This window comes from Cololabis saira, chromosome 20, assembly GCF_033807715.1.
Source record: "Cololabis saira isolate AMF1-May2022 chromosome 20, fColSai1.1, whole genome shotgun sequence".
Lineage (NCBI taxonomy): Eukaryota > Metazoa > Chordata > Actinopteri > Beloniformes > Belonidae > Cololabis > Cololabis saira.
In genome coordinates this window covers 26,011,964-26,038,755 of record NC_084606.1, presented here as the reverse complement: position 1 = coordinate 26,038,755, position 26,792 = coordinate 26,011,964, and the positions used below count along the sequence as shown (strand labels likewise).

At 42.9% G+C, this 26,792-nt stretch overlaps 2 protein-coding genes and 1 long non-coding RNA gene across 3 annotated transcripts; all 3 read left to right on the top strand.

Moving 5' to 3' along the window:
• Positions 1–91: 91 nt before the first annotated feature.
• Positions 92–4,092, top strand: LOC133420329 (uncharacterized). Its single transcript, XR_009770597.1, has 3 exons — positions 92–142; positions 2,279–2,358; positions 2,483–4,092. It is a non-coding gene; the product is annotated as an uncharacterized LOC133420329 (long non-coding RNA).
• A 5,095-nt stretch (positions 4,093–9,187) lies between these two features.
• Positions 9,188–16,126, top strand: btr33 (bloodthirsty-related gene family, member 33). Its single transcript, XM_061710453.1, is given in 12 exon segments — positions 9,188–9,374; positions 10,162–10,261; positions 11,403–11,467; positions 11,584–12,414; positions 12,762–13,198; positions 13,201–13,352; positions 13,427–13,522; positions 13,754–13,987; positions 14,710–14,857; positions 14,965–14,991; positions 15,289–15,434; positions 15,523–16,126. Coding segments are annotated over 8 exon segments (1,650 nt in total). The 5' UTR covers positions 9,188–9,374; positions 10,162–10,261; positions 11,403–11,467; positions 11,584–12,414; positions 12,762–12,783; the 3' UTR covers positions 15,955–16,126.
• Positions 16,127–16,390: 264 nt separating this feature from the next.
• rpgrip1 (RPGR interacting protein 1) lies at positions 16,391–26,728 on the top strand. The gene is made up of 32 exons (XM_061710431.1): positions 16,391–16,728; positions 17,102–17,198; positions 17,640–17,693; positions 17,772–17,892; positions 18,113–18,318; positions 18,405–18,507; positions 18,645–18,785; positions 18,876–18,981; positions 19,081–19,104; positions 19,195–19,341; positions 19,451–19,524; positions 19,643–19,869; positions 19,961–20,067; positions 20,150–20,200; positions 20,278–20,457; positions 20,550–20,667; positions 20,776–20,939; positions 21,033–21,378; positions 21,455–21,615; positions 21,705–21,937; positions 22,023–22,138; positions 23,022–23,236; positions 23,343–23,399; positions 23,482–23,678; positions 23,800–23,875; positions 23,961–24,027; positions 24,133–24,218; positions 24,296–24,485; positions 24,572–24,656; positions 24,791–24,918; positions 25,163–25,323; positions 25,534–26,728. The coding sequence occupies exons 2-32, from the start codon at positions 17,111–17,113 to the stop codon at positions 25,588–25,590; spliced, it is 4,086 nt and encodes a 1,361-aa protein (XP_061566415.1). The 5' UTR covers positions 16,391–16,728; positions 17,102–17,110; the 3' UTR covers positions 25,591–26,728.
• The last annotated feature ends 64 nt before the right edge of the window (positions 26,729–26,792 follow it).

Below are 26,792 nucleotides of genomic sequence, written 5' to 3'. Positions count from 1 at the left end.
AAGTTTTAATTTTGATGCAGGGTACTGTACATGTTAGAATAAGAAATGTTGAAAAAACATCAGTTCACCCTGACATTTTCTTATTTACATGTAAAAAACATAATCTGGCCAAAACTACACTGACCAACACGTAAAGGACCCGGTAAGTCCGTTATCTTCCTTTTCTTCTAGTGCACAATTTCATGATTCAACACTTTTTTGGGTTGTTTTTGTTACCTTAAGATCTGGGAGTTTGTTTTTCTCTTCTTTTGGGGGGCATGGCTCACCAGGGGGTATTGGTGGACTACACTGATGGCAAGGGTTCAAAGATGCATCTCTGTTCACCAAACCTTTATTTTCCAAGGTCTCAAAGGCTCAATACTTGCATCTTGATCAATGGGTAAAGTTTAATCATAATCAAACGTATATTTTAGTGTGCCGGTTAAGAGTAATTGTCATGGAAAAAAGTATCTAATACCTCTAAACATATTTTAACCACTAGGTGACATAAATATTCGAGTAAGACTGAAATATGGTTCCAGATAGCGAGTGACACAGAACAATTGACAGCATGACAATTACAACAGACCAAGAATTCTTAAATACTAGGGCTGGGTATCACCAGCCAGGTACCTCACGACGATACGATACTATCCCGATAATTTGCTAACAATAATGATAATATCACGATACAGCAATGCTGCAATAATTGATATGTTGCAAGACAATTCATCCACAACACATTACCGTATCTGTGTCACTGAAGAAATTCAGAATTTGACCGCACTGATTCCACTTAAAATTTTTTTCTGTCTGTGCTCGTATTATCAACTTCTTTTATGTAAATATGGACACATATCAGTGCTGCTTGCCCAGAATCAAATTGTTTTATGAAAACTGACAAATTTCACTGCATATATAAATAAACATTTCAGTCAGTGCATTATAATATAATTTTTTTTTTGTATTAAGTCACAAAATATTTTCATATAACTCTAACAATATTTTTTAAGCCCATGTATACAATAAAGTTGCATTGGATTTCCAACCTGTCTGAAACCTTTTTTTTTTTTTATATATAAAAAAAAAAAAGTAGGTAAAAAAAATTGATAATCAACTTTTGAATATCGATATCGAATCGGCCGGCAAAGTATCGCGATATATTGCCATATGGGTAATCTTGCCTACCTCTACTAAATACAGAAATAATTTTCATAACATTTCTTTGTAGCTGTGTGGGAGAGCCGAACTAAATCTCCTAAGAGACAAAATACGAGTCTGAACTTAGTGTACTCATAAGAAACTCATTGTGATTGAAAATAACATTTCCATTGCATTCAGAATATTTAATGTTTATTTTTAATTAGGGCTGTCAGTTTAGCGCATTAATTAGATTAATTAATTACACTGCTAATTAACGCGTTATGAAAATTAACGCAATTAATTATGAGTGGCAAAATGCGCGAGGCCCTCAATTTGGCCTATTGAGGGACCCATAGGCCACTTGGCAGTGGCAGGTCACTTCCCACCTGTTGCTAGTCAAACTAACAAAGCAGGTGACAGACCTGGACGACTCAGGGGAGCGAGGCCAGCAAATCCTTGCTGGGCCTTTGAACAGCAAGTTTATGTATAAAAAGAAAGAAGACGGGACTATCAACAAGAATGCAGTGATTTGTACATTTAGTAAAAAATAATGTTCCTATCACCGGAGCTGCTCCAGCCTGAATTAATCATTTAAACGCTAAACATGTCCAGACAAGTTCCACTGTAAACGTTACAGGTACTAGTACTTGAATCGCTGTATTGAGTCAGCTTTAGTTTTAATTTTGAATTGAGAGTCTGCTTAAGTGCCTATTTGAGACTCAGCCTTATTTTATTTTTGAATTTTATTTATTTAACTGTATTTGCATTGCATTTTTGAACAATGCACCTGGCCTAATTGGTTTGCTGATGTGCTTGAGCTTTTTCTTTTGAATTTCATTTATGAAACACACTTCACCAATAAAAATGTGGATTTTAAATCTTCTCTTCTTAGTGTATTCAATTGATTAGTCATGCACTGCAATTTTGTAATGTCCTAGAATCAAATTCTTTATTTGGGGACCTTTAGCAGATATGAGATTAAAATGTGATTAATTAGATTAATTAATTATAAATCCTGTAATTAATTAGATACACTTTTTTAATCGCCTGACAGCACTATTTTTAATAAATTTCCTCCATATTATTATCAATTAATTATTAGCATTTTATAAATTCTTTACATGATTAAAGCAATGTAAATGTTTCCTGTCAACAGACTACGTCCTTGGATTGGATTTGGGATTAAAGTCGCTGACTAAAATGTCAGAATCAGAGATTGAGGACTTGATGGCAGAGGTGAGACCAGCATGTGCTTCGCTTCATGTTTTTAACGTTGTACTTAAACATCCAAATAATAATCCACTTCTAACATTTCTAAATTGTGTGTATGCGTCCGTGTGTTTTTTTTTGTAAAATCTAGCTCTTGAGACGATACGGATTTTCAATACCAATATCCATAAAAGTTCGTTCTGTTCAACCATAACACCAGTGGAAGAAAGTCAAGATCAAAGTGGAGTGGAATAAATCTGCAAAGCATGTGTTTTTATTTTTAAAGATGTTTAGTCTTTTCTTGTGAAGTCTTTATTTCCTGGAAAAGAATCAAATGATTTGGGGAATGCGTATGTATTCTTTATGCTGGAGTTGTTACAACCAGATTTGAGGGAAATTAGTCTACGACCAAAATATGAGTGTTTGATTCCCCCTGAAGTCATCTTTGACTTTCAGGAAAAAGGGTAATGTGGAAATGAGAACTGGTTGTGTTTAAGCAAAGTAAGCATTTACATGAATGTTTTCTCACTAATCTGTTCCTCAGAGGCACAAAACGATGATGTAAAGCACTAACTTGTTATTCCGAGGTGAAATATGCACAGCTAGTGTTGTGGCCTCATAGCTAAGAATTCCTGGTTCAAATCTTTCTTGAGGCCTTTCTATGGGGAGTTTTCAGCATGTTTGCTACAGATTTCTAACTTGGGCTCTAGTTTATCAGCAAGAGGTCATGCCTATATAGGCCGTAAGGTGAACCCTGTTATCGTTTCATCCCGCTCCCACCTTTGGGGACTACACAATCTTTACATCATAAGGTCCCCCTTGTTGTCTAATCATTTCTCAATTATTATTTAAATAAATTACATATACCTCAGTTCCATATAAATAAAATTGATGACGATATCAGATGAATCTGGAATAGCAAGTTATCAATAACCATCTTATTATTAAAAACAAACAAAAGTATATCTTATCTATAGAAACATACATACCGTAGGCTACATGTCCTGGTATCGAATCAAGAGTTTGGAGATACTTTAGATAAGGTCTGCCTTGTTGTCTAATAATCTCAAAGTTCTTTGTTGACGTGGTAGTGTATTTAGCACGGTTTCAGATCATTTCTGATCATTTTTGATGGTTTTTGGGGTTTGTTTTCATCATCATGCTATTAGGCGGAAGACACCATGGTCGCCGCCATTTTGCCGTTGTGTTTACTAGTAACGCGCATCCTATTAGTGCAGCGGGATCACGTGACGACCGTGCCTCTACCCACGGACAAAAATCTAACTACGCTCAGAAAAAACTAGTAGCCTACCGTTTTGTGGTCCCCGATCACGGGACTCTTGCGGGGTTTTGAGCTCCGAACTTTTACTCATAAGGTGAGCATGAATCAATCTTTTTTATAATGTAAAGATTGTGTAGTCCCCAAAGGTGGGAGCAGGAATCACTTTCTGAAATACTTTTTGCAGTTCACCTTACGGCCTAATATAGTTTAAAACAGAGACTGATCACTAAAGCTCATTCTGACTCGGGCTTCCTCCTATATCCCAAAAATATGCTAATAATCCTTGGCTAATTGATCCTAAAAGTGAGAATTGTTGTTTGGTCTTGGTGATGGACTGGTGGCCTCTACTAAAACGTTTTTATGTTGCTTCAGTCATTAACGCCTATATAAATAAATTTAAGGCCATAATTTTTAATCTGAGAATGTATTTCATTTGTGTTGCTTTTTTCATTTTTTCTTTTAAAATGTTTTAAATGATCAACCTTTGAAATAAAGTATTAATTTGATTGGCTTTTCCTCATTTATATCAAATGAATAAAACACAAATCTGGGAAAGTATCCAATTGGATATTTACCATCCATCTTGGGCCCAGATGTAGTTTTTTTGTCCTCATCTCAACGTAACATTTGACCGTAAGTGTTATTGGAATCTGATCACAGCTTTGTTTTATGTTTTATCTAGTGTAGAAGACGAGAAGAGTATAGAAGAGTTGATAATTATTAATTAATAAAGTAGATTACTTATTAAATTGAGTTGTCAAAATGAATTAATCAAAACGGGGCACAGGATAAGATAAAAGAAAATTATTAAAAGTTTGTTTGTTTTTTTCAAAATTAAAATGGGTTATTTTACAGATTTGACACAAAGCTGGTATATTAAAAGCCTCACACGGGGCACCATTTATGTTGTGCCACAACGGGGGTGCTGGTTCAGTTATTAAAGATTTATTAATAATTGTCTTTCGATAATTATTAATAATTAATAAAGTAGATGACTTATCAAAATGAATTAATCAAAACGGGGCACCACCTGACTTATTAGGAAAATAATAACTAGCAAAATCAGTCTGAAAATAGCTGTTATTCCATACGTTCCAGCCTGTTGCCAGGGGTGGCGTTAAAGAATAACAGTGAAGGAAGGATAATAAACGAACAACAGAATTTATTTACACAAGTGTTAAACGATAGTGAAACAACATATGAGATGAATTCCGAAGCCTAAACTACTACACATAAACAACAACTAACTAAACATTAACACAAACTTCAGATTATTTATGTGTGTGAATGAGTGTGTATGAGTGTGTGTGTGTGTGTGTGTGTGTGTGTGTGTGTGTGTGTGTGTGTGTGTGTGTGTGTGTGTGTGTGTGTGTGTGTGTGTGTGTGTGTGTGTGTCTCACGATGGCTGTTCATACACATGGTGTGGCAAAAGAAAAGATGGCTGACAAAGTCACGTGGTGACTGAGTCTCACGTGATTCAAAACTACGGGAGGTTTCTCCACCCATACTGAAAGTGTCGGAGGCCTGATGGTCTAGGTACTAACGTGTCCGTGTGGGTTAGTGAGAAGGAAAGGAAACCAGTCACAATATACACACGTAACGACCGCCGGTCTGCATGAGAGACCGTCGACACGCTACACAAGAATAAGCAAGAACATAATCATGCCAACAGCTTTGAAACTGGCGTGGTCTCTCACCACCGGTACCTTTATCGTTCTGCTGTTCCTCACTCAGGAGCTAGTGTCTGGGGTTGAACCCACCACCCTTGCTCTGAACTTTTGATGGGAAACAGGAGCCCGAACCGCTTCGGTAGTGAGGGATCACTCCAGTGCTTTAAGTGGGCCGGTACGGAGCGGTACGCAGTACCGGCACTTCTAAATTTTACCCATCAGCGTACCGGAAATTATTTACTGTGTGCGGCGCGTACCAGTACTGTTCTTCCCAGATTCCCCATCAGTCAGTAACTCCCCCCGATCTCCCCAAAGTCTACAGGTTGTATTTGTTGATTAAGGTGTTTTGATGCTCAAAGCTTGCCGTACAGTCGTAAATGCGCGCTTGGCCAACCCGCGGCTCCCGAGCCGCATGCGGCTCTTTGGCCGGTGTCATGCGGCTCTTGCAACTTTATTTGACTTTATTTTTCCCATACTGCCATCCTTCTCTCTTTCTGCCTCTGGAAGAAAGATGATGCAGCGTCGCTGGCAGTCGGGCAGTCCCCCTTTTCTGGTCGTCTTAGCCTGGTCACATCGTCTCGGTGCGCACAGTCCCTGCCCCCCTTTGTCGGAACGATTCAGCTGGCGGGATGCTCCTCGGCTGATGCTGGTCACGCTGATCGGAGATGAGGTAGTCCTTGTGAAACGTAACACGAAGCGTTTTCTTGTGCAATGATAAAACTCGGAGCGAGGAGAGAATCGAAGAGAGGAGCACGAAGAGAGAGTATCGGAGAGAGTGAGGTTGTTTGGGAAGCCACTGCTATTTAACCACCACCAGGGACGCGCTTTGCGTCAGCAGCGCCTGCGGACCAATTCACTGTTCTTACTGTACATGCGTGACCTTAGGCCCGCCCTTTTTTGACACGTCCCCGGCGGTGGACTACACACCCCGCTGGGCTTTCGAGTCTTTTCTTGACCATGCGGTCAGCTGTAATAAAACTTGAGGCTGGTCTCAGACTAACACCTCAGAGATGGCCCTTAAAGTTGAAATTAAGGCCTCCCCTGCTCATATAGGACTGTGGCCCAACATCCGCATAACTCTGGGAGAGCATATTCCTAATCTTTGCGATATAAAGGAGAGAGACCTGATTAATATGCTGTTTAAACGACTAATCTTGATCAAAAATAACACCAAGGTTTCACACAGTTGTACTGGAGGCCATCACAACACCATCTAATCCCTTCCTAAGATGCTTCAGACCTAAAATAATTACCTCTGTTTTATGGAAATTAAAAATCAAAATATCAGTGGACATCCAGACCTTGATGCCCCTAAGACATACCTGAAGTCTAGCTAACGGTTCTGTTTCATCTGGCTTCATAGACAAATAGAGCTGCATATCATCAGCATAGTAATGAAAATGGGCTGCTAATACAGAAACTTCCCCGTGGTGCAGCCTGGGAAACGCCGATTGGTACAATCTGATTTTACTATCTGAAAGAAATCTACCTAGATGACGACGCCGAAGCGTCACAGACACCCCCCCTCCAGGGCCTGCACTGTCAATTGCCTCCATAAATATAGAAGGTTTCTCAAGATGCAAGGCAGATATACTAGCGACAGCGGTCAAACACTTCAACATAGTGTGCATGCAGGAAACTGGTGGCCGAGATCCGACACAGACAGTATGGGTCAGCCGTATTCAGCAGACCAATCCTCGTGATTGAAGAGGTGTGCACCCACAGCACCGAACAGCAAATGAATACCATCACGTTTGCCCTCCCAAATTTCTATGTCACATCAGTGTATAAACCCCCCCAAAGTCCATTCCTCCACTCTGAACTGCCAGACAGATGCAAGAGGAAATATCACATCAGTATTAGGGACTTCAACGCCCATACCTTATTGTGGGGCTATGAAGCGAACAATCAAGATAGAGATGAAGTCGAAACCTGTTTCGAATCGAAACACCTGGCCCTGATTCATGACGCCAAACCTCCAAAATCCTTCCACAGCGCCAGATGGAAATGAGGATATAACCCGGACCTTGTCTGTATGAGCAGGGAACTAGCATCCAGAGCTGTGAAAGAGGTCCTGGACCCTATACCCCACACACAACACCGGCCAATCACCATAACCATCCGATGTGTTCTACAAGCAACAACTGTCCCCTTCCGCAGAAGTTTCAATTTGCGGAAGGCTGACTGGCTGCCATTCCAACAGGAGACCGAAGAGTCCATCCCAAGCATTTCACCACACCCCAACAACTATACCATGTTCACAGAACTGCAGAAAAGGTCAGCCAGGTGACAAATACCAAGAGGATGCCATACCGAGTATATCCCTGGGTCGTCAGAAACATCCAGCGATCTGCTGAACACCTACCACAGGGCATACCACGAGGACCCTTTTCTCATCCACCACCACGCAACTCACTGTTGAACAAAGTCGGGGAAGATCGAAGGCAAGTCTGGAAGGAGTTAATAGAAAACACCAACATGACGATTAATAGAAGGAAGGCATGGGCCACTATCCTCAGCCTCGGTGAAGACCATATCATATCGTCCATGCTCAACAGTCACAGCAAACTCAGTTGCAGCACAGCTGGTGGCAAACGGTCGCAGTGAAAAACATCTTAGACCCACAGGAGAATATCGCCGGACAGCGGTATCAGACCACCTAGCCAGCCAGAACTCTCACCAAGTCCTAAAAGAACTTGAAGCTGCAATGAGCATGCTGAAACCTGAGAAAGCAGCAGGAATCAATGACATACTGGCGGAAATTATACAGCACTTGGGACCTAAACTAAAGACCTGGGGCCTCATTCATAAAGCTCGCTTGCGCACAAAACAGGGCTTGAAAGATGCACAAGCCACCTTCTACACAAAGGTTGGGATTTAAAAAGAAAAACGAACCGAAAAATGTGTGTATCTCTACGCCAACCCTGACCCTCGCGCAGGAACAGTCCGAACATGAATCTGGCTTCATTTCACCACCTCACCGCCTGCGTCGCCAGTTCCCCATATCTTCAGACTGTTCCTACGGGAGGGTCAGGGTTGGCGTAGAGATACACACATTTTTCGGTTAGTTTTTTCTTTTTAAATCCCAACCTTTGCGTAGAAGGTGGCTTGCGCATCTTTCAAGCCCTGTTTTGTGCGCAAGCAAGCTTTATAAATGAGGCCCCTGGCTTGTAGCAGTGCTGAACTCATGCATGTGCCATGCAATCCCAGCTGTATGGAGAAAAGCCAAGATTGTCGCAATTCCCAAACCTGGAAAGGATCCGTCATCCCCAAAGAGCTAGGGATCAATTTACCTCCTCTGCATCACGTACAAGCTCTAAGAGATGCTATCACTCCAACACCTCATGCCACTCACAGACTCCAAGCTTACTAAAGATCAAGCTGCTCCTGTTCTTGGCAGCTACTGAAGATCACCCAACACATTGAGAACGGTTTGAGTGCAAACTCATCACCGGAGCAACTTTCATAGACGTTCTGCTTACGACACTGTCCAGCACCGCACCGTGATCAGGAAACTTTTTGTCATGACTGGTGACCTTGACCTGTGCCACGTCCTCAAAAGTATCCTCAACAACAGGCGCTTCGTCCAGCGATAAGAAGAGCAAATGGAAAGCCCAAAAGACTGACCTACCAAAATGCAGCGTACTGGCCCCCCTCCTCATTCAGCATCTACTCTGCATCATCACCCAACAGGATAGGTTTGCAGGTTTGGATTTTTTTCCCCCTTAATAATAAAAACCTTCATTTAAAAACTGCGGAGTTTTTAATATTGAGGTAGTACACGTTTAGGTCAGCAGGTGGTGTTGTTGTGTTGCTGTGGCTTCAATTCATGCTGTAGATCAGTGACAACACAATCACGTGAGCAACTTTAACATCTGTCAGTCCATGTTTTGTACAATCTCAATCTTAGCAGTAATCAGTGCTGAAGATATATATCAAACCCCCAAATAACCGTTATTGAAACTGTTAATTGGAGATGGACCAGTAACTCACACAGTCCCATCTCTCTTCTGCAACTAAATACACGTTCACTCTCTTCTCTCTGTTTGAAAACGTCACAAGCAGCGGAGGACAACTTACAGCTGTCAATGGTAAGATGATTATTTATCTTGATCAGTGCAGTATCTGATTAATAATAATCTTGTGAGAACACGACAACTCTTCAGGAAATTAAATGGTTTTGGGGTTTACTTTAACTCATTGTTAACAAGAAGAAAACATATATTTTTTGACATGTGACGTAATCAGACGTACAATTCCTGCTGTGTAGTTTTGAATTTGCATCAGTATAGTTAAAAAGAGACGAAACGGGTAAAATGCAAATGAAAGCGATGCAACAGGAAAAACAAGGTTAATAATATTTAAAACAAAATGAAAGAAAACATCCTTTCATTCTTTTTATGACAGATTAGTTTTCTGCACAGATGCAGCCATTTCCTGGTGCTTCAGGGAGAGTATATAAGCTCATGCACTTACTTTCATTTACACACATTGATTCTATCTCGTCACTTTCATTCCTCTTCTCTCTAGCACATATATCCCACCTCTGTAGGTTTCTTCCAGTAGCTCCCTTTTCTCACTACAGATCACAACCTCTGTCAACCTTGTCACCGTGGCAAACAAGAAGGGGCTCAGGACTGATCATCGATGCAGTCCCACTCCCACCTGGAACCCATCTGTTACTCCTACTACAGACTTTTAGGCTGTCATGCTGCCCTCATACACGTCCTGTACCACTATAACATATATTTCTGCCACTCCAGGCTCATGCAATACCACAATTCCTCCCTCGGTATCCTGTCATAGGAATGCTCTAAATCTGCAAAGACTTGACATAGACAGAAAAATATTAACCTCATTGTTCTTTTACTATCGCAGTTCCCCAAGATGCAGAAAACTTCACATCTTTAATAAAATACAACCAGTCTGCAGTGGACTAAAGTGAACGACAACATCAGCTTTGTCCTCCAGTTCAATGGTACAGAGACAAACATCAGAGCACCAGATGGAGACGGACCAGTAACTCACACAGTCTCATCTCTCACTGCTGCAACTAAATACACGTTCACTCTCTTCTGTGTTCTGTGTGAACATTTAATTTTAATAATGTAAGATAAAAATGAGTAATGTGTTCTCATTCACAATTAAATTAAACATTAATAGTGGATATTTTTCTTAAGTTTTCTCTTTTCTGATTCATGACGGTTTATATGCAAGGTTGCATTGGCTCTTGATTGATCCTGGCTTTTCTCTTTTTATTGGCAGTAGACATGTAAAGTTACTCATTAACGTTTCCTTTTTTTAACATCATGTATCACAAGTATAAGTGACTGAGATATTTAAACTATACCATATTAGTTAATTTGAACCTTTTTTCTTTTCATGTCAATAAATGCAATCGCTTCTTCACCATGAAAGAGCCCAGTAAGTAAATTAATGTATTGTGGAAGTTGTGAAAATAGACGAGCCGACAACTTCTCACGGTGCGGACACAGAAGCGTGTGTCCCTTTATTAAATCCACCAGTTAACTGAAACTAAACTTTAAGAAGCTTGCGCTTCCCAGAACTAACTGACTCCAAAAACGTCACCGTACTTAGAGGGACCGTAACACATTAAATGCATAGACCAAAACACTAGTAACAACATAAATTATAACCTGAATAAACACTGTATGGTAATGCTGTGACTAACATCTCTATGCAGGTGAATTACTGTATGTACACATCACTATGAATGATAAAGGCACTACAGTATCTCTGTTTCTTTTCTAGTTTTTTATTACTTGAGTCCAATTTGTTATAGTTTTTAGGGACTTCATAGTTTTAAGAAGTGTATAAAATGCTTTCATATGATATTTGGATCCTGTTTCATTACTTTATTGTCTGTTATGTGTTTTGATTGACATGAATGTTTCTCAGACTGGAAACCAGATGTTAACCTTATTAAAGACATTTTTGATGGATGAAATGTTGCCAGGAACTATAAATTAAAACATGAAAACTAAGTCAAAATCATTGTTTCTTTTTTAAAGCATAACTGACTATAGCAAATCATGCAGAAGGGAAATCTGAGATAATGACTTAATTATTGTTATGTTATCGATTTACTTTGTCAACAGATCATATTGTTGCATTAAAGATGAAATTAACCTTGGAGTCAGAGATTCAGAACGTGATGGCAGAGGTGAGATAATCATCATTCCTTTTTTATTTGAGTTTGTTCGCATCAACTTTTAATCAAAATGGCGTTACCAGCGCTCACATTTACCTTGCCTGTGGGATTTTTGTTCTATAATCCAGCACTTAAGGCAATATGGATCATCACAACACCAGTTCTCCATGAAGGTTCTGTCTGTGGAAACCAAGATGAAACAAATGGAGGAAAGTTCCTTGCACGACTCCTTTGTCTCAGTTTTCAGCGTCGTCGCATCAACACAAGAAGGTTCCCAGCTTGAATCTTGTCCGAAGCTTAGGGAACTTATGTTCGGGTGTGGCCTTTCTCCTGGATCTCAGCAATCCAGTCCAGTTTAGGTTGGATGGATGGAGTTGCTTTCTTTGAAGAATTCATTATGTAAAACTTTTTCAACCCCGTCCTGTGGACTCTAACCATCTTTTGAAATGCACCTCTCTCAAATAAAGTAGTATCAGCATGCTTATATGTATAAATAATACTATAAAAGCAGAAGGTTTAACATTCCACATGAATTTTTATTGCATGACGAGAGATAAAGTGATTTATTTCTACAAGACCTTCAAACTTTATGTAGCCTCTTTATGTGAAGCTTCAAGTCTGAGTGGGTTAAACTATGTCCACAAAATTTGTATGCTATTGTTTGAAATGAAGTGTCTGGGAGCTTTGTAGTGATAAATGTGACTCCCACGACTACTTCCTCATTGCTCAGAGCAGCACATTTACATTACTGATAAAGCTCAAAGATGAACCGCCTCCGTGCCCGATCTGGACTTCACTCCTCCCTGGAACTGCATGCAAAAAGGCTCTCGGAGGGAGGGGTAGGGACCCGGAGAGGGAGGACTTTGGCTTCACAACCACAATGCCAGTATTTGCCTTTACTCCCTCACAGGTCACCTTTCACACTCGGGGCAGAGAGACCGAGACTAAAGGAGAAACAGGTACGTGGAAGCATTGTGACTGAACGAACACACCAGCAGTGGCTGAATGGGGTGAGCGTGGATTTGTTAGGTGACTCTTTCAGCTGAGCTGTGTAGTCATTTTGTCAGTATGTGGTAGACTGAAACACTGTAGCAGGGTGAATCACAGTGGGGGTGGGAGGAGTCTCCCAGTGATGCATGTCTCGTAACCGTGCAGGTGGAATCTGGCCCCTGGGGAGCTTTGAATTGTTCTAGCAGCAAAGGCACAAAATACATGGTCTAATCTGTAAATGTAGTACTTTTACATGCATTTCTAAGGTAATTGTGAGTCTGATTAAATATTCTTTCCTTTGTTGCTAATGCTTTAGTTCTTCCTTGGGCCCTGAGGTCATGGCTCGCCCCGGCGCCCTCCTCTCAGAGATCCAGTTCCAGTGCTCCATCTGTCAGGATGTCTTCTCAGAGCCTGTCTCCATCCCTTGCGGTCACAGCTTCTGTGCCAGGTGCATCTCCTCTCACTGGGACGACAGCCCCGCCATCAGCTGTCCCAAATGTCAAGCCGTGTTCGAGAGCCGCCCGGAGCTCTGCGAGAACTCCTTCGCCAAAGAAATGTCGGAGCAGATCCGAACAAGGCGGCAGAGCGGCGCCACATCAGCACCGGGAGAAACTATATGCTGTGACGTGTGTGTGGGGAAGCCGGCCAAGGCGCTGAAGTCCTGCGTGGTGTGCCTGACCTCTTACTGTGAGCGCCACCTGGAGCCCCACAGGAGAGTTGCCACCTTGAACAGTCACAAGCTGATTGAGCCCGTTGCATGCTGGAGAGCAGGATGTGCAGACGGCACCAGAGGCTCCTGGAGCTGTTCTGCAGAAGTGACCGGAGCTGTGTTTGTGTGCTGTGCACGGAAACTGACCACCGGTGTCATAACACCGTCCCGGTGGAGCGAGAGAGCCAGGAGGTGAAGGTGAGAGCCTGGCATGTAGATGCAAACTCTCGCAGAGCATTAGATCTTTGATGGAGGGTTTGTTTCTTTATCAGGCCCAAATGAAGACAATTGAAGCTGATGTTCAGCTGATGATCCAGGATAGGGTCCAGAAAGTGGAGGAGATCAACCACAATATTGATCTGAGCAGAGTGAGTGGAAATAAAATCCCAGAACAACTTAAATGGATGCATCATTTGAGAAAAGTGTGCGTAATGATCTACCAACTTTAGTGTAACCATATCATCTAACGTAGCTATTATTTGTGGAAACGACTTGCTTTTAAAGGAATATATTGATGTTTTTTTTTGTTTTTCCTGTTGTGGAAATGACTTGTTTTAGATAATCAGCTACTTTTACTCTTCTTGATTCAACGACCACAGGAAAACTCAAAGAGGGACCTGGAGGAAAGCGTGGCGGTTTTCTCTGCCCTGTTTTGTATCGTGGAGGAAAGTCGAGCCGAGCTGCTGGAGATGATCCAGAGGAGGCAGGAGGAAGCGGAGCAGAGAGCGCAGAGGCTCGTCGCAGATCTGGAGAAGGAGATCTCCCACCTGCAGAGCAGGAGACGCGCGATGGGGCAGCTTCTCCTCTCAGAGGACCACCTCCACGTCGTACAGGTGAGAAGTTCACCCTCTGCAAAATCGCAGTACAACAGGTAAGTTACCATTTGTGACCTGAAAAACACAGCCGTTAATCTGGGCAAGAAAGATGTATGTTTTGCTGATAATTCTTCCAAAATTAGTTTAGCCATTCAGTTTAGTTTATGGCAAGAAAATGTTAGCATATTTTGTAAAATGTTAGGTGTTAGGACTTTTTCCAAATCGGAAAAGGTTGGGTTTTTTAGGAGTTTTAGTACATGTGTCTTTAAAATAAGTCTTTTGGCAGAATCCTTATTAACTATTAATCTAGTAAATGATTTCAAATATGTCAGGAATCTAAAAAAAAGTGACTGAACAAAGGATGGAAACAAATAGGTGGTGACTTTGGCAAAGAAGAAAGAGAACCAGGCATTCAATAAACAGAGAAACATAATAATTAACAGAAAGTAGCTGAGTTGTAATTAGTGGCAGGATCCTGGTGTGATGGGAGGGAAGGAAGCAAAAGTGTACAAAGGAAGCATGAACGAGCAAATGACACAGGAAGTAAAGTTGACGTGGGTGCATTGAAGAAAACAATTATCAAACTGAAAGTTACAAGAATACAAAGCACATAAGTAAAGGTAAATACTTAGCAAAAAAGGCAGATAAGACAATAATACCAAGATCTAAATTAAAATATAAAAGTAAGAATCCACAGACCATGACAGTCACTTAAATCCTTTCTGACTCATTTGTGCCAGAAGTTTCCAGGTCTGCGTTCCCCCCCGCCTGCCGAAGCCTGCTTGGACATCTTCGTCCACCCAGATACCTGTTTGGGGACTTTGAGGAGGGCGGTGGCCGACATCCAGCAGCAGCTGCAGTCAGAGCTGAGGAAGGTTTCCGTTCGAGGTCAGCTTTCTAAAATGTTCTTGCTTTACCTGATCACAGATAAAACTGATGTTTTTATATGTATTTTGCCTTATTTATCCTGATCCTACGTTCTCATTTACTTCTAGAGCATGAAAAGATTCAGAAACATGCAGGTAGGACTCTCTGATATCTCAGCATCCAACATGGATCTTCTTTTATTTTCTCTTTTGCTCAGTTTTAATGAAAATTAAACCATAATTTAGCTCCTTCTTTCTATGATTGGATATGCAAATATCAATAACACACACTGTAAAAGGCTGTAAATCTGATGTTTTGGTTATAAGTAAATATGAAGTGTTTTTAAATTATTTTCAGTCTGGGTTAATCCATTCATTTGCCTTTTACTAACAGGTAAAGGACTAAAAGAAAAATAATTTTAAATGTATGATGAAAGTCTCTCTGTGTACCAGCTGATGTGCTTCTGGACCCCAGGACGGCCAACCCCTGGCTGGTTCTGTCCAAAGACGGGAAGCAAGTGAAAGATGGAGATGTTCAGCAAAACCTGCCCGACGCACTGGAGCGTTTTGAGACAGCGCCGTGCGTCCTCGGCCGCAGGGTATGCACATATTTGTTTTACACTTGTCTGCGAAGAACGATATTCTGTTTCGTTGGCGGAGAACTGAGCAGTGCCCCTTGTCCTGTAGGGTTTCACCACCGGCAGGCACTACTGGGAGGTGGACGTGGGGGACAAGACGGCGTGGGACCTCGGTGTTGCCCGGGAGTCCGTCGGCAGGAAAGGCGTGGTCACCCTGAGCCCGGAGGATGGATATTGGACTATTTGTTTGCGGGAGGGCAGCGAGTACCGGGCGTGTGCAGGCCCGGCGGAGCTGCTGCACCTCTCTCAGAGGCCAAAGGTCATCGGGGTGTTTCTGGATTACGAAGATGGGACGGTGTCTTTTTACGATGCAGAGGACAAGACGCTCCTTCATTCATTTACGCACTTCCTGTTCGCTGAGGTCATGTTTCCCTTTTTTAACCCAGAAATGAGCGACGGCGGCACCAACAAGTCACCGCTGATCATCCGTCCTTCCAGTAAAGTCTACGAAAGAAGAGATTCAGAGAGCATCACTATATGATGTGACAAATGTGTCTGGAAATGATTTATTTATTTTAGCACTGTACTTTTTTGTACTTTGTTTTTTTATTGCACACATATGCATTTTAAAATGTGATTTTTATATTTTAATAAGGCCCAAACCATGAAAGATAGATTAACTCCACAACTATGCTTCACCAATAAACAGATACTAAGCAACGTCTCGTTCCCTTCTTCAGTAGCCTCCTGTGTTTATACCGTATCCTTGCTCTCATCTTTCCTTCCCTTTTGGCTGAGTTCTCCTGAAATTCACCACCACCTTGAGCCGGCCTCCCCAGAACCAACAGCAACCTCCAAACGACAACCCAGTCGGCCCACAAAACCCACTGCAGTGCACTTCTCCGCATTGAGCAACCGGACACTTGCTGATCAGATTAGCACAGAAATAGGATTATCCTCCTAGCAGATGGAGCGCAGGCACAGGCTTGAGCCGTCAGTCGCTGGACGAGGCGTCACACACAAACGCTGTACATTTAAACGTGAGTGAAGCAATTTATTATTTTTTAAGTTGTAATTTTAAAGGATTGTTGCCTTCAGTTGAGGAGACATATCCGTAGAGACTCTGGGAAAGAATCCCTGAGTGACTGAGCAAAGGCTGAACGGGGATTAAAACGGCTGTCGTCCAATCACAAGAGTGGGACACACACACACAAACTCGTTTGGTGATCCTGTAGGCTAAAGCAAGAGTACAACACACTTTTATTTCATTTTCTTTACCAGAGATGGGACTTATTGGCATGAGGAACAGAGCAGGGTGAGTTGAAACTGTTTATCAAAAGTTTTCAAATGTTGAATTCAAAACTGCAGCAGATAACAAACTACACACCGTAACGAGGAGCACCAGCTGCAGGGATGCACATTCACTTAAAATGACTTAGTTTTGCGTCGTGAAACTGCTCTTTAAAGTTTGACAAGTGTTACACAGTTTATACCTCAAACATTTTCTGCATCACTGAAAATGAGATGTACTAAAGCTATTTCTCACGTGGTACGGTATACCAATGCTGTCTACAGTCCTTAAATGTATCTCCCTAAATGTATCTCAACACAAGTAATAATTAAGAAAAAAAGACTCATTAAACTTCACCACGAGCTTGGACATGGAAGTCTGTGATTGGCCGTTGCAGAGAGGCGTAATGACGCCGGTGGTGGACGAGACGGCGAGCGACCTCCCGGTCCGGGATGTGGGGCTGATGAGAGGGGGACTGATGCTATCCGTACCAGGTTTGTGTCACTCTCGGCTTGTTTTTTTATAATAAAGCAGGTTTCACCTAATTTAGGTTCCTTAATTTCCTAAAACAAGAATTACTTACTCTGCCTTTAAAGGGGGTAGCCAGGTTTGGATTTAGTATCTCTGTAGACAACCGGTGAGCCGGATGTATGAAATGATTTGTTATGAAAGACCATTTGAATATATTTGAATCATTAATTCTGCTTTAACTTTAACTTGAACTCAACTTTAACTCAAGTTAAGATGTAGAACAGACATCAATGGTATTTTATTTTGCTAATTCTTTTTGTCCGACAAATCAATTTTAGTTTTTTTTAATTACCTATTAGCAATTAAATTGTAGATCCAAAGACAAAATGAACTTTATTAAATCAGACATCAATGGTGACGTTGGAGTAGTGGCTTAGTTAATGCACTTTTTGTTGTTTTCCCAGACGCGCTGCGTGACGTCAAGCCATGGAAGAGGCACCATGTGATGAAGACAAAAGGTACAATTAGATCCAAAAGATTTTTTGCATTTGCTTTACTTTTGCTGGATTTTTCACATCTCTGCCTTTTCTTTCCAGCAGACCCTCAGCGGTTATTTCGCTTTTCCAGGGATCACCTGGAGGACCTGTGTCTGCGACTGCAGGAGGAGAACAGAGAGCTCAGACAGCACACGCGCTCACAAGAGCAAAGAATACGCAGGTAACACAAGAAAACACTGATACGCACTTTTTGCACATGACAGCAGACATGGCCGCAGGTTATTTAGTCACCAGACTAGTCCAGACTCCCAAAATCAAGACTCAACTTTACCAATTGTTCTCTGGAACCCCAGATTATGTATATTTAGCAAGTTGATTAAACTTCTGTAAAAGCAAAACTGCGGCGCAGAAGTCCCTCAATGCCCTCTGTTTCACTCCAGGATGTCGGCCAGGCTCACTCGTCTTCGCCATGGCCGTCCTGGATCTGCCGGTGTGAAGGACAGGGACATGGAGGAAACAATGCAGGAGCTGGAGGCCCGAGTGGCGATGTTGGAGAGCCAGAAAGAAGTGTTACAGAACAAGCTCAGCCTGGCCAAGCAGCACATCCTGGACCTGGGGGCTCGCACGCCTTACAAGCTCAGTAAAAGTGAGTAATAAGCAGAGTTTAAGACCTGGTTTCTGCCTCATCTTGAATCTCTGACCCTGTTTCTCTCCTTCTCATTGCGCCATCAGGTAAAAATCTGGATGGGGAGGGTGGCGTCAGGAGGGCGGCCCAGACTGCTCCGCCTCGATACGGGCCGACGCTTGAGGACACCAAGTTGGAGATTGAGAGATTGTAAGTGTAAAGCCTGTGTGTGGATATCAGGCCGAGGATGCAACATCTCACATCTCGCGCATCGTTCTCCATTGTCCCGAACAAAAATGTCGTCCCGTCACACTTCCTCCTGATGTCAGCACATCTCTGCCATCCAGCAGGTCCAGTATGACGGAGCAGGTGAGGATGGCCGAGCTGGAGCTGACCACTCAGGAACTCAAGGAAACGCTGAGGGAGAAGGAGAGAGAGATGGAGGGAACAGTCCGGGAGCTGATGAAGCAGCAGAGCGACAGACACAGGTGGCTGCAGCAGATATTACTCATGGACGGCTTCTGAACCCACATGAATCATATATATTTATATATATGTATATATATTGTGGTTTTCAGAATTACCATCAGAGAGAATGTGGATGTAATCCGTCTGCAGAAGCAGCTTTCAGAGAAGAGCGCCGCGCTCAGGGTCACCCAGGAGAAGTTCACTGAGCTGCAGGAGGTGAGAAATCCAGTCTCTGTCGTTCACTCTGCAAATCACCTGTTACCATAAAAGAATTGGTTCACTGCAGCTTACAGGCTATTTTCTTTTCCTTTCCAGGCCTATGAAAGACAGCTGGAGGAGGTAAAATTCTCATCACATGCACCAAACACCGGCGAATATTTCCTACCGAAGTTACTGATCCCCTTTGACGGTCTCGTGCCTTCAAACCAGGGTCAGAGGTCACTGAGGGAGAGCCAGAGCGCTCTGCTGGAGAAAGTGGAGGAGCTGACTGGACAGCTGAAGCAGGAAAGACAGAGAACTCTGACGCTGGACGGGGAGCTCAGCACCACGACTCTGTCTCTGCAGACCCTGGACAAGGTACCGCATCTGCATCTGCAGATCCCAAACAATATACAAGACCTCAGGAAACAGACGGAGGCATGTGCTTCAGATGCTGTCAGCTTTCGAAAACGTTTCTCTGTTTCAGCTCCAGGAGAGGATATCAGATTTGGAAGGAGAGAGGGATCTGATTAAAGAAAACTATGACGCTCTACTGAAAAGGTAAGACTTAAAAAAAAAAAAAGATGCATCTTAACCACATAAAGATGTGGACATTCATATAAAATTATAAAATTCTTGTCTTTGAATTCATGGTTGTCTAACCGTTTCGACCTCGCAGTGCTTTGTCAGGCCAAAGCCAATCTGATAACCAGCTAGAAACCCACAGAGAGGCCGTGCAGAGCGGGAAGATGAGGGTGGAAAACATCCAGAGCATGGACATTCAAAGACTGCAGGACATGTTGCACGCAGAGAGGGAGGAGAGGAGCAGGCTGGAGCTGGAGCTGGAGAAGGAGAAACTGAGACAAGAGAAGAGGATGCTGGAGCAGCACAGGGAGCGGGATGGAGGTCAGGAGTCCCACATTAAGATGCTTTTAATTATGAAGTTAAATCATAACTTCAGTCACAACAACTGTCCTGGGCAAATGTTTCCACATAGACTTCTCAGGGCTGATGATAGACAAGCGAGAGCATCTGGAGAGGGAGGTTCTCCAGTACAAAGCGCAGATCTCTACTCTGCAAGACAGGCTGGACTCGGTCACTAAGGTCAGAATTATAAACTAATGATAACACCGTCCAATTTATCCAGTTCTGGTGCCGATCGTGACACAGCTCCCCTTTCTTCCAGGAGTTTGACATGAGTGTAGAGGACCTGAGTGACACCCTTTTGCAGATCAAGGTTTGTACCTCTTTGCATTCCTGACGTCAAATAAACCAAAAGTCATTGCTTGCGTCATGGTGACCCTCCAACTGCAGGCCTTCAGGATGCAGCAGGAGAGTAGGGAGGGCCTGCGCTTCCTCTCGGCCCAAGGAAAGATGGCTGATTCCCCCCGTGAGCTTGCAAACATCCAGGCGTCACATGCCGAGACCGTACTCGAGCTGCAGAAGACCAGGAACCTGCTGCTGCTGGAGCACAGGATCACCAGAGACCTGCAGGTGCACGCAAATCATGCGAGGCTCGACAGAAATATGCACTGCCAAAGTTGCATGTCGACAAATAAATCAATGTGTGTCCTCTCCTCCCCAAGGATGAATTAAATACGATCAACCAGAAGGTGGAAAGAGAGAGGGAGGAGAGCAGGAGGAGGATTGCAGAGAAAGACAAACTTCTATCAAAAAGAGCTATGCAGATCAACACTTTACAAGGTATGAAAACATGCACTTCACGGGGGTTAAAGAGCTCAGTGGAGCTGCCGCTCTCTGAAAAGGCAAAGATCTGCCCGTGTGATGAGTCTAACAATGATCTGTCTAAAGCCCAGTTGAAAGAGTTGGCGTACAGCCCCAGGAACTACAAACGAACCGTACCGCTACAGTACACCTGGCCAGCTGGAGATCAGGAGGTGGTGCAGCCCATCGAGGATGACTTGTCTTTCTCTCAGCTAAAGGCCGGGGAGTCACTGCTGGAGATCCACATTAAGGTGAAAATCTGGGATTTTAAATATCCCACCTCAGTCCAAACAGTTTTTACCGATAAAAAAAAAAAGATGCCATTGTTGTCCTTATCCCTCCAGGAGGCCACTTTCACGCCAGCGGGGCTCCGTGTCATGGGCCACGTGCATCCAGGAGCAGACAAAAGCGAAGACATCGTGACCTTCTGCACCTACTGCCTTTTGGACTTTGAGCTGCACTCTACGCCGCTCGTGTCGGGGAGCCAACCCAACTATGGCTTTACGTCCCGCTACGCTCTGACGGTCCGGGACCTGGGAAGACTGGGAGGTCAGGGGTCAAGGGTCCGAGTGGAGCTCCACCAGGCATTGGGAGGGGTTCAGTTTGTTACCCATGGAGGGGCACATATGTCGCTCATGGGCGCCATGGAAAAGAGAGGGGAGCGAATCAGCGGACGCGTCAACATCGCAGGTGAATAATGGTACTCAAAGACATCTCACCCTCCTCCAAAGTTTAAGTCACTGCCTCAACTTGTACTCTCTCGTAGGGCATGAGGGTGAAATTGTCGGCATCCTGGATTTCTGGGTGCGCCTCTTCCATCCTGCAGAGCTCATGGACGCTATGGCAGACCACAGGGCTGCGAGATCAGCGGTCACACAGAGGAATCCCGTCCAGATGTCGCTGGGCTGGCAAGACGGCGGGCATGAGGTCAAACGGAGAGACGGGCGTATTCTATAGTGATCTATTGCGAATGTTAGTTTGGGGCTCTAAGCATGAACATTTGTTCTTCACGGCAGGAGTTACACGACTACGGCGGTGGAATCCCAAATGAACTGGTGGTCGTGCTGGAGCGCTGCGTGGGGCTCAACGCTCTGTGGCCGGGACTCCTTCCTGACGCCTACCTGACGTACAGGTTCTACGACCTGCCGCCTCACGTCTCTCAGATGGTCCAGTGTGCAGCCGATCCGGTGTTCAACGATGCCACCAGCTACCCCCTCGCTGTAACAGCTGACGTCTTGCACTACCTCAGGTTTGTTATTACTTCAAAATGAAAGAGCATCACAAAAATCTTGCCAAGTTTTTATTTCTTATCAATGTCTAACTTCTTTTGCCAGGTCCAGCAGTTTATGGGTGTACGTGTTTGATGACGGGGATGACCAGGTACCACCAGCCTACCTGGCGAAGACTCCCATCCCACTGCGAGCTCTGGCAGCAGGCAGAGACATCAGAGGTGAGGGCCTGAGGAAAGTAAAACACCTGCCCTCCCTTGACCTGAATGAAATCAGAAGCCACCATGTAGCACCTTGGTTTTTCCTGTTTCATTCTGTTAAAAATATATTGGTGCACTTGATATCCTTGTCTTGTTGCATACAGACTACCTCACAGTTAACTGAAGAACGCAAGGGTGCACTGAAGAGTTTATGGTCAGTTCAATCATTGTGAGGTCCTACGGCTGCAAAACAAGCCTAAATCATCACTTTTCCGCCACCGTGCTCCACAGTTGCTGCAAGGTCTTTCCTGTTGAGCATAGTGACAATACAACCCTGAATTTTCCAGACCAGAAAATTACCTTTTATAGATGCGGTCACACTCTCTGATCGTCACTCCCTGACCGCTACTTAGATGTCCCAGTTGTTTCACACTCTGCATCAAGCTTTTGGGCTAGTTTTTTTTTTCCCAGAGCCATCAGCACTTTAAATAGTGTAAAATAAAATAAAAAACAAACCAATCTATGAGAACAAATCCTGGTGTAATCATACAACAACAAGGAATACAGACACTGTAAATGTCATTATACTCTGCTTTGCTTTTATTTCAATTTTTAATTTGTTTTATTTTATCTTTATTTTATTTATTGTGGCACAAAATGGAGAAGCGTTCCAAATTTCATTTTATGTCTGACATCCAATGACAATATAGTCTTTCTATTCTATTGTAGTTTTTTGTTGAATAAGGACACTACGTGACATATTATGTCGTGATTCATCAGAGTATAATCATGTAACTTTAAGACCAGTTAACCCCAGTTTTAAGAATGTGTTTCTTTATTATGTCCAACTTTCATTTGTTTTTATTTTTTTAATTAGACATGACTGTATTCTCTCTTCTGCCAGGCGATTATGTTCTGAGAGATCCGGCAGGAGGACCTCGAGGCATGGTCAGAGTCATGGTGAAGTGGAAGTACCCCTTCCAGCCCCCGATGGACGCGCCGCTTGGTCCACAGGGGAGGAGAGCGGATGAGCAGAGCGAGCGGATGGAAGGCGTCGAGAGGGACGAGAGAAGAAGAGAGCAGGTGTCACAGAAGCCCGTCGCGAAGCCCCGAGTGAAGGTGACGTTATTGCCCTAAGAAACCCAAGAAATGCCTGATACCGGTACATTGAGAGACACTCCCTGTTTACAGGCTTGAAAACTGTTCATTTGTTGTTAAATTACAGACTCAGCAACTTGAGCCTAGAGAAACCAAAGCTGTGCAGAAAGACACAAAAGCCTGGGTAAGGTTTCAGACTGAATTATACGTGGACAGGGGTTTTTAGGCCGCAGCGTCTGAACTCCAACGTCTGTCTCTGCTTACAGCCTCGGCCTCCAACCGTCACACAGAAAAGCTCCCAGGACGTTCGATCGGAGCCCACCATCTCCGTAAAACCCCTGGATACTCGTCCGTCGGCAGGCAGGAAGAGGCCTGCCAAGGCGACAGCTGAACTTTACCAGAGGAGTCGTCACCTGACACCTGAGCCACGACTGGCCAAGCCCTCGCTCTGGAAAACTACCAAGTAAGATGCAAAACAGTTTTCTTTGAATGTAAAACATTAGCTGTTGGAGTATGAATCCCAAATGAAGTTAAGCCAAAACATTAATGTAAAAGTGTACAAATGAAATGTTCTCTTGTTCAAGATCTTCAGTGGGATCTTCCAGACAATCAACCACCTCACTGTCGAGGAGAAGCTCTGTCAGCGATGCCCGGATTCAGGTCGGCTCACTCACTCTCTGACTAATAGTTAAGATAATTGATGCCTCTTAGAAGATCTTAGAAGTTTGAATGTGTTTTTCTCCAGGACCTTTCCTCCGTGGATCAGGTGTCACTCATTGAAGGGGAGGAGGAAGAGGAGAGGACTGAGAGTGGTAATTATTCACACGGATTTAACTGATGTGCTGCAAGCATGCCGACAGGGCTTTAACTTTCCAGTTGTTCTGCTTAAACCTTTTGTTTTCCTACTTCTGCTGCAGGAGATAATGAATCTCCTGAATCTTCAGCATCTACTTCCTCACAAAGTGACATTGTCATCATTCCAACGAAGAGAAAGACAAGGAAGGTGGGAAACTTTTGCAGATAAAATGCAAAACGATTCATATTTAAGTCCGAAATGATGATGTGATCGTTGTGTTTCAGGGAAACAAGCTTAGAGTTGAGATCCTGTCACTTTCCTTTGAGCCGTCGTCTCGCGTGGCGCTGGACGAGTCAGTGCAACGTGTATATGTGGAATATCGGCTGCTGGGCGTCCCCATGGAGACGACAGAGACGCCCATGTCCCTCCGCAAGCCCGGGGAGGGGGAGGAGGTTCACTACAACTTCACTCGAGGTCAGATAGTGAACTTGTGTCTATAAAACTATATACTTCAGAGATCTAGATTTAACTTTAAACTCTATTTCTTTGTTCCCTGTAAGTGATTCATGTGGACGGCTCACAGTGCACTCCACTCAGACAGTATCTGTACACCATGTTGGAGGGGACAGACCCCAACCAGGGCAGGTAGCCTCACCAGTGGTTACAATAAACATAAATATATATTTATATATATATATTTATATATATATTTACATATTATTATCTACTTCCTTTAAGCCACAATATATACATGTGCATGGGTTTCTGGGTCCTGGCAGGTTAAAGTTCACGGTCGTCAGTGAGCCGATGGATGACGAAGAGGAGTGCGCGGATGTCGGACATGCTTTCTTGGACCTGCAGGAACTACTGCTGACAGGAAATGATGTCATCGAACAGCAAATTGACAGTAGGTGTTGTATTTTTGTGGGTAAAAAGTTTCAAAATATAAAAATAAAAAGTATCACTGACTGAAGAGTCTTGCCAATAAATCAGCGTTGTGTCAGAAAGTGGTTTCTTGCATTTGAGGCACTTTTAGAAAAGTGGTTTATACTGTAACCTGGTGGCATAATGGCCCGACAAACAAAAAAACTTCTTATATCTGTCTCTCGAAGGAAAGATAACTTTTCCAAATCTGTGTTTCTCTAACCCAGTTTTGAGTGTGGATGAGGACGAGGAGGTGATTGGAAATCTAAAAGTATCGCTGGAGGCAGCCAAGGCACTGACCGGGATATATCAGGAGTTTCACCATCAAGATGCTGAAGAACAGACCGAAGATGATGAAGAAGAAGAAGAGGAAGATGAAGAAGGGGGGGCGGAGGAGGAGGAAAAAGAAGAAAAAGAAGAGGAGGAAAAGGAGGAGGAGGAGGAGGAGGAGGAGGAGGAGGAGGAGGAGGAAAAAGAAGAAAAAGAAGAGGAGGAAGAGGAGGAGGAGGAGGAGGAGGAGGAAAAAGAAGAAAAAGAAGAGGAGGAAGAGGAGGAGGAGGAAGAGGAGCAAGAGGCTGAGGAAGAAGAACAAGAAGAGAAGAAAAAGGATCAGATACCAGTGCTGGATCGTGATGATGACAGTGACTTCTATTGAGTTTAAAAGCAAATTGAACACAGACGAGTTTTAATTACAAGGAGGAGTCTTTGTCTTCATCTTCAACATGTGAACAAGAAGAAAAAAAATCTAAAATACAAATGTCATTTAAGTTTTATGTCTGGTTATTTCTGCGTCTCTTTTGTTTTTCTGAACAAAAATATGATTTATTTTTGGTGACAAAACTCAGGATCTGAAATTCATGTTCTTAAGTTCTTTATGTTACAGCTTGCAGTCTTTAAAATGAAATGAAAATACTGTGTAAAACATCATGCAATTATTTGCAAAATAAAAAACCTATATTTAAGAATTTCAACACATTAACTTTTGGAACTAGAAGTTTTTATATAAAATCTTTACGTTTCATACAGCACATTTCACTAAAGTCAACAGGGACAGCTTTAACACCGTTTTTGCTTCAGCTCTCCTCCTGTGTTTGGGAACAGGAAACAAACGGAAAATGTTTTCCCATTATGTCTTGTTATAGGATTACAGCTGCCAAACAGGTCAGACTCTCCTTTGTGATCATTTTCTTTCCACATTTCCCGAAACATATGCAAACAGGCTAGTTTAGGCCCAGATTATTACCACAGAGCCATGCAGCCATAGCATGTGCCAAACAGTCCGTCTTGCTCAAGTAAGCAAAGTCTTCTCTGAAAAACATACATAACTGGCAACACTTATTGCTCAATATTTTGTTTCCCATTAGTGTTCCCGTTACAGATACAAGTTGTCCATGCCATGTGGGCTAAATGCACCTAGCAGGGATAATAAACGACATGTTCCCGCTCGTCTTTGGCATCAGAGCTTTAAATGTGTTTTACCTCTGAGGAAATGGCAGCTTCTCTGGGTCTTGTTATATATTTATATTTTTTCTTTTCTAATGTTGATGAAGTCACACGTTTGTTCATTTATGATGGTTTCCAGGAGTATTCCTTAGAAATGATAAATACATGTATTTGTTCTTAATGCAGTTCTGCCGAATGTCATGAAGATCATAGTTGTTCAATATTGGTATTTAACTTTGTTTGTCGTATTCAGCTCTATTACTTTTCTCTTAATATTTTAATTATATTATTCAGGCTGCTGGGGAGCCGCTTTTCTATGTTTCAGTCTCTAATAAACTATATTCCTTTGACATTCATTGTATTAATTCATTTGAATTTAACTATTTAAGAACATGTTTAAATTTGTGCTGTTGC